The sequence below is a fragment of the Solanum stenotomum genome, chromosome 3, assembly GCF_019186545.1.
Source record: "Solanum stenotomum isolate F172 chromosome 3, ASM1918654v1, whole genome shotgun sequence".
Taxonomy (NCBI): domain Eukaryota; kingdom Viridiplantae; phylum Streptophyta; class Magnoliopsida; order Solanales; family Solanaceae; genus Solanum; species Solanum stenotomum.
This window is the reverse complement of record NC_064284.1, coordinates 9,669,601-9,677,864: the sequence shown is the minus strand read 5'-3', so window position 1 is coordinate 9,677,864 and position 8,264 is coordinate 9,669,601. Positions and strand designations below refer to the sequence as shown.

Genomic DNA, 8,264 nt, shown 5'->3' with positions numbered 1-8,264 from the left:
GTGATTTACAGGAAGTATGAGGAATCAGTCCATCATATGTTGAAGATTTTTGTTACATTACGGCCCATACATATACGAAGGAAGTGGTGGTGGGCCATAGATTACAACTGTGTGAAATTTTTACATTCTTTGGTGGCTGCTTCTGTTCTATTCCTTTCAAGGTTTACACTACAACCAAATGCACAATTATGGAGCGCAACTCTTCAACGATATTCGAGATATAAAGCATCAGACTTGAAGGAATGTATTCTTATCCTACATGACTTTCTAAGTTTTTTTATCAGATGTGAGAGACAAAGAGAAGACTGTTCTATTCCTTTCAAGGTTTACACTACAACCAAATGCACAATTATGGAGTGCAACTCTTCAACGATATTCGGGATATAAAGCATCAGACTTGAAGGAATGTATTCTTATCCTACATGACTTTCTAAGTTTTTTTATCAGATGTGAGAGAGAAAGAGAAGAGATGGGTTTGTTGTTATTTGTTACTATTTAGTATAGTGGATCGGGTTTGGNTGCTAATGAGAGTATTTTGATATGGTGATTTACAGGAAGTACGAGGAATTAGTCCATCATATGTTGAAGATTTTTGTTACATTACGGGCCATACATATACGAAGGAAGTGGTGGTGGGCCATAGATTACAACTGTGTGAAATTTTTACATTCTTTGGTGGCTGCTTCTGTTCTATTCCTTTCAAGGTTTACACTACAACCAAATGCACATTTATGGAGTGCAATTCTTCAACGATATTCGAGATATAAAGCATCAGACTTGAAGGAATGTATTCTTATCCTACATGACTTTCTAAGTTTTTTATCAGATGTGAGAGAGAGAGAAGAGATGGGTTTGTTGTTATTTGTTACTATTTAGTATTGTGGGTCGGGTTTGGGTTAGGGTTAAAATATAAAATTGGGTAATTTTAATTGAAATTGGGTTACATTAAGTCAATTTAGGGTTTTCCATCCAATTGAGGAATATAAATGATGAGATTAGTAACGGCAAGGGTAAAAATAACTTCTTTTTAACGGCAAGGATATAATCAACCAATAAAACAAAGTTGAGGGGTATTTTTGACCCTTTTCCCTATCTTATATTCCTGTTTTAATTATTCTCATGTCAAAAAGAATTGCCTTTAGGAGTCACTTTTACAAAATAGATGAAAACAAATCATATTTTCCAATATACAGTTTTATTCCCCTGCTATTTGCTGGTGAAATATAATTCATTCACTAAAATACAGTTCACTGAAGAAAATGTGAGCATAATTATAACTGTGAAAACCACTACATCAAAAACCGAGTACTAGTACAGTAGTACTTTGCCCATGTTTCTGTGCTGAATTTGGTAGAGCTCTACTGAAAAACTTGCAAAACTAAAACTTATACAGGGGACGTGACTTATATCCTATTCTTCGCTATTTTTTCGGACTCGGCGGCTGTCAAATGTCTTATCCCATTCTCTTTCAACCATATTTCACCTCCTGCTAAACAATTCTGGAGCTGCTTCTTTCCCATTTTCAATAGCTTCAGACCTTCACTCAATTTGGGGAAGAAACCTTCAGGTCTTAAGCACCAAGCTCTGAACACCCCGAATAAAACTGAAAAATCATTGCTAAGCCTCTCAACTCCACCATCAGAAAACTTAGCATTGGTCATCAAAATACCATTAAAAATTAACTTGTCCAGCCCAGGGGCTAAACTCCTCCAGATCCCAACAAAGTCCACTCTATTCAAACCTTCTTCAAGTATTGACATCTTTCCCTGCAGATAATCTAGTGCCCCAACGAAAGACTGGGATACCATCCACCCTTCTTCACCTTTTTCCTGCCATTGCTTCTTGTTCTTTAGATAGTCTCTGCAGCAGACATCGAATCCCCTCATTACTACCGTAGACAGCTTCTCAACCCATCCTGTTCTGAATTCTTCCAACTTCTTAATTTCTTCATAAAGAATTCCATTTCCAGATGATTCCTCTGAACCAAAGTCATTTCCATCAGTAGATGTGTCCTGGTTCAGCCCCATCTCAAGAAAAAAGATATCCTCACACCATTCCTTTAAAATAGACTCGAAATAGCGTGCAGCGTTTACAGACTTTGCAACTTTCATCAAAGCATCATTATCTGTCAAGGCAGTTAACCCTTCAGCTTCTTGGCACCTGAAAAGCAAACAACCCAAAAACCTGTGTATTATAGGTGCACCAGCCAATTTCAAAAATCTTGATCTCAACTCTATGCTAGGCAGTGATTGACAACGATCAATAACAGCCGAAAAACGCTGATGAAAGGCACTGGCAATTGCTGGAGACTTGTTGTCTTCTTGGGCAGATAGAACAGCCACTCCACGAACTTCTGTCGACCAACTTCTTTCATTCTCAATCTCAGGTTTCAATTTATCAAATGCATCAGTAAGTTCTATATCAGCCCACAAGTCAAGCCAATCAGGCCTGTCAATAAATACAGAAAATGATGAAAGTTTCTCTAGTTTTGCATCTTCCTGCAAAGAAAGCAAGATACCCGAGTGTGAAGCAAGGGACTGAACTCGCTTATCAAATGCTATCATCTGATCAATAAGATGGAGCCAGGATATTCTAGCCTGCAAGTGCTTTTCACTTGTGCTCTCTTCGTCCAGCTGACTAACATTCATGGGGAATATTTCTTTTGCCAAGTATGTCGATAGAGAAGTAACCATAGCTGAGATCCATTCTTCTCTGCAACTGTAACCTGACAGCATTGCCTCATCCACTAGTGGCTGCAGTAACTCGTCCATTGAATCAACATAATCCCGGGTCACCTTGTATACAAGGGCAAATATGTACTCTGGTTTATCAACCCATTTGGAGAAGTGGCGCTGAGATGCAAATGATATAGGATTAACAAGCTCTTCAATGGCCCAAAGTGGCTGGTGCAAGGCAATTTCTCTATTCTGTCCTTCGAGTTGACGAGACTTTCTTTGGCGCTGCAGTTCCTGCAGACTGCACAATGCTAGAAAACTATCACAATATTGCTGTTTAAGGTCCCCTTTCATTGTGAAAAGTGGGTTCTGGACATCAGTTGACCGCTTTGACTCTGGGCCTAAGGAATTTAAAGTAGACAGCGGTGGTGGCCATCCAAGGGAAGTCAGAAGGGATCTGTGATCTGCAATGGCCTGAGGTCTTAAAATGGCTAGAGATCGATCAACTCTATGATCAACTGCTGACACAAGTCGTGTCCACTGAGGATGTGTTTTTGCTACTAATCTTAGTGTGTCTTCAGTTAACTTCAGTGTTCTTATAGCAACACTCCGCATCTCCTGAAAAACATGAGAAATTAGAGAAGGATATAAACAGAATTGTTAAACAATATTACTTCTGTTCCAAAAGGACACTAACTTCTGAACTTTTTGTCGATGGTTCTCTCCTTAAAGTTCTCTTCACTGTGGATGAGACAGCATCTTCGATGTCACCAACCAAAGTATCAAGCTTCAATGCTGTCTCTAGAAATTACAATAAAAAAAGGTGGTTAGGATGACATATTTCCAGATCAAAATGAGTAAAAGATCATCAAATTTGTTAGGCACAAAACAACTGGTGTTGACTATAATCAGCACAGATAAGATACGATTGAACATGGGCCTGCTGCCCCATGACCTGTAAGAAACCATGTCTCTACAAGTTTACGCCAGATCAACAACTAGCCCCCAATCTCAAGCTAGCTGTGATCAGAATAAGAATCCCCACTATTCATAACTCTCTTTTTTGTCCCTTTTCAGTTATCTAATACAAAGGTTCTCTCTAACAATTTCCATCATGCTAAATTTTGTAAAATTATTACATCCATCAAACCTGAATTCCCACTTCTATGAAGGATAAAGATAGGTCAAGATCACTGAAAACAAACTCAATAAATTTGGAAAACAAGAAAAGCTTACAAGGAATTCAACACCCATTCATCATGTAGCAACAAGGTCACAATGTTATTGTCTCCTCAGAAAAATCTTACTTGTTCAAGTGCCACTAAATATGTCAAACTCAATGACATTGTACATCCATGGCACACAAGCTTATCCAAATATAATTAAAGTTTATGAGCAAACTTGTCAGACCAAAAAGATGTGTGACAAACATGAAGATGCCCTCATTACATTTTAAGGATTTACTATAAATGTTGAAGATGCTCTCCATTTTGTATTGAAAGAAAAGCTTTTAATCTTGGGACCATGAATGCAGAGCCTAGCAAGAACATGCATAAGCAACAAGGCTTCCAATAACTCAATAAGAAATGAAAGCACTTGTAGAGCATTGCCTTTTAACCAAAACCCTCTACTTTTGACAGCACAAAACTCTCCAAGTGTAGAAGGAAAAAATAATAACTCAGCTATTCCAAATAAGCACTCCTATATCTCCTTTAAGAAGGACAATGCTGAAACTTGAAATAAACACGAGAAAATATCTTGTTGCGCTGGCAGACTGGCACATATGGCAACCAGGTCAAAATATTTAGTGTCTCCTCAAGAAAATGTTACTTGTTCAGAGTGCCACTAAAATATGTCAAGCTTAGTAACATTGTACTTCAATGGCACTAGAGTTCGATGCAAGAGCCTTACAAAATATTATTAAATTTGAGATAAGAGCAAAACATGACAGAAAAAAAATGTATGTGCTAAACTAGATGATGCCCTAATTAGTTTTTACTGCTTTTAAAAAAATTGAATATGCCCGCCATTTTGTATTGAATATAAAGCCTATCATCTTGGGACCACGAATGCAGCCCAGCAAAAACTTGCATATAGGTTTAAGCTAGATAAAAAATTACATTGCTTGCAGAGCACTACCTTCTAACAAAAGTCCTCTAATTTTGACACCAGAAAACACTCCAAATTTTGAAGAAAAAAAAACTTAATATTCCAAAGAAGCGCTGCTATATCTCCTTTAGGGAGGACAATGTTGAAACTTGAAACAAACATGAAAAAAATATCTTGATGTTCTGGCTCATAGACACCAAATGAAGGTTTCTTTACAGATATGATCCGGTGTAAAAAGTTGTTAGCGTTTAGCTTTTAAGAGATCTATATCCAAGTATTTGCATTGATTTTGGAGGTGCTCTATATCCAAGTAATTGCATTGATTTCGGAGGTGCTCTTTAGTTGGGGTTGGATATATGAACCTCTCTATCCATTCCTCTCTATGTGGATCCATTTCATTCTAATGTAGGCATCTTCATTTCCACTACGAAAACTGTTTCGAACCATACTCTATATTCAGCTGTGGCAGCCATTACCTCAATTTTCTATCAAAAACTTCAAGCACGGGCCAAGATATCACCTGGTATTTTTGCCTCCCCTGGGATTTGCACATGATACCTCATGGTTCTCAATCTAATTCACTGAACACTAGGCCACAATTTATAAAGAATTGAAGTCACACCATAATATAACATGCCGTGTAGAGGATTTATAAAGCTGAGAAGTTGCACTGCTGAAATTTGACAGGGAGAAGCTACAAGCAAACAAAAGTATTCATGGTTAAGGATATAGTGTTCATATCGACAACTTGAGAAGTTTGAGTAGCTCATGGAGACAACTTCTAGTGAATTTTTTTACCTTTACAGCAGTTACTGTTCTCATAGTAAATATTTCCAACTTGAGTGTCCTTCAGAATTTGAAGGAACAAAATTTTGAATATCTCCACTATAAGTCTATAACAATAACAATTTAGCACAATTCCAAACAAGTTGAGTTGTCTATATGGATCCTCACTAACCATGTCGCTTCATTAGTACTCAACTTAGGCCAGTATTATACAAAATAAAATTAGAAATAAGTACTAAAACTACTCTATATTTTCGACTGGCATATCAATCTTTGACAGGAGTAAAAAGACTCCACGAGAGCATAGGACCTAAAATGGATGTACTAACATGAGTAAAGATATTTCCGACTAATTGGTATCGCCAATATAGATCTTTTTCTTCTATTGTGTCCTACTTTTCACTAAGCCTACATAGATTTGAAGAGATTATAAATCTCACAATTAGTCTATTTGAACTTTTTACTCATAAGTCATGCTCCTAGTTACCAGCAGATTCAGGTAGGACAATAACTAGTTACTCTTCATCAATATCCTAATGGACTTGACTAAACGTGAAAAGAGAGTACTAAATACTGGTAGCATGGCATGTCTAGTTTCCTGCTACTTGAGCATCCAAATTCATATTTAATCCATAGAAAAGACACTACTTCTGAAAGCAATTGTACTATACCAACACTTTTACCACAGCTTTTTACTAATTCCTATGCGTTGGACCAGAATCATAATGAATTCAGGCCCTACCTCATTGAGTAAGTTAAATCAGTCACAGATTCTCCAAAGAGTCTGTTGTTAGTTTAGGTTTTCCTTATTGTGGTACTTTACCTAAGTCTTCATCTTCATATGTTAATGTGAACCTGTATTGAGTCATGTGCACCAAATCATCAAGTTCTTAAGAGGTCAAAATCAGTTGCGCTACTAAGAATAACCTTTTGACTGTAGGTAACACTAACACCAAATATTTTTGCAAAACTAAATGAGTAACCTAATCCATGCTATCTTAGTATTTTTCTTTGGAATAAAAAAGTTGGCATCCACTCACTAATACAGGTACTATAGCCAGCTATGTTTTAGTATCTCAATAACTAAAGCTACTAACTGAAATTCCTTCTTGAAAATTTCTTTTCCCTTTGGCATTCAACAAACACTTAGATACTCAGCTATCATAAATGTGTCTCAATGTCTTTTCATGGCTATAATGCCTAGAGACTTGGTAACATAAGATGGGTTGATCTGCTGATAGCCTAGAATTAGAAGATTGCAACAAGGTCTTGAACCGGTCATCCAACAATGTGACAAACTAGCCAATGTAAACCTAGTTAGATAAACAAACTAAAACTGAAATATCTCTTCTCACACAGATGTAATTAGCTAAAGGCTATTGCTTCACTCCCCAATATATTCACAATATACTTCTTCCTTCTTGAACTCTGAATTTACTTATTCATTGTATCTTATTATTATATGGTCATCTATCTTTTTCCCATATTCTACATACACAATGGACAAGATAACAAGTTTTCCCATGTGAACTCACCTGCATACGTTCGCACAGTGTTAACCCTGGCAACCTCCTTAGCCAATGCCGGTAGCTCCTCTCCCAGTACCTTCCCTGATCCTCCATCTAGCAAACAAAGGATGGATATTTATAAGTAATTACACATAAGGAAATCAATAAAGAAAAAATTGGCAAGTGAAAAAAATAAAAAATTGTACCTGGTGAAGAAGAGCAAGAAGCTGACTGAAGATCTCCTAATTTGGCATCTATATCGCGAAGAAGAGCACCACTTCGATCCGAATGGGAAGCGTGGTTGATCAGATAGTTCCGGAGCTGTGTATTGAGATCCGAAAGGCTTTGATCGAGAATATGACACTGAGTTCGGAGCTCAGAAAGAAGAGCCGGAGCCTGTTCAAGGTTTTCTTTTTCGTTAAGCTTAGCGTTGAGAAAAGAAACGACCGAAACGGACAGAGATGATGGCGGAGGCAAAGTTCGAATTATCCGGTCCATCGTCAACTTGCCATGCAAATTGCAGTTAATGACTTTGAAACTTGAAATTCATTGAATTGAAATGTGCAACAGATCACAGAAAGCCAAGTAGGTCAAAATTCTGCTAATTTTCGCAACAGCTTACAGGAGTTTGGCTAGATTAACAGCCGGAAAACGAAATGAACAAGAAGTTGAAGTCAACTGGAACACAACACAACGGGGCAAGAAGATGCCTTGCTGATTATTCCGGCACCTAAGTCGTCGGAGATTACAGAAGAGCGGCGAGAATGTCCCTCTTTTCTTTGGAAAGGAGTTTTTGCACAAGCGAAAATAACGATTTGGGTCCCTGAGTTATTGTGTTACTCTAGTTTAGTACTTGTACTGTTCAGATAATCACATAGTATAACTTTTGATTAAACTAAATGTGCAATTTTAATCCATAAAACTAAGGGAAAATTGTATATAATAGCAAACTATTAATTCAAATTAAATGTTATAACCACAATTTAATTTAATTATAACCCGTAGCAAACTGTTGTCATTCGTCTCTCTCCCTGAAATTCTCGCTCGCCACTCTCCCTCTCTCGCTTGCTTGTCTCTCCCTCGCCTCTCTCACTTTATACAAACACAAATGTATAAATTGTGTTTCTGTTTGTATAAAGCGAGAGAAAATTGTATATACACATGCAAATATATATATCTCCGTCCT

General features: G+C 37.2%; 1 protein-coding gene across 1 annotated transcript; it reads right to left on the bottom strand.

The window, feature by feature from the left end:
• Nucleotides 1-1,181: 1,181 nt before the first annotated feature.
• Nucleotides 1,182-7,864, bottom strand: LOC125858306 (RINT1-like protein MAG2). The gene is made up of 5 exons (XM_049538054.1): nucleotides 7,789-7,864; nucleotides 7,285-7,582; nucleotides 7,106-7,192; nucleotides 3,373-3,476; nucleotides 1,182-3,293 (listed from the first exon to the last, which is right to left on the bottom strand). The coding sequence occupies exons 2-5, from the start codon at nucleotides 7,574-7,576 to the stop codon at nucleotides 1,404-1,406; spliced, it is 2,373 nt and encodes a 790-aa protein (XP_049394011.1). The 5' UTR covers nucleotides 7,577-7,582; nucleotides 7,789-7,864; the 3' UTR covers nucleotides 1,182-1,403.
• Between the last annotated feature and the right edge of the window lie 400 nt (nucleotides 7,865-8,264).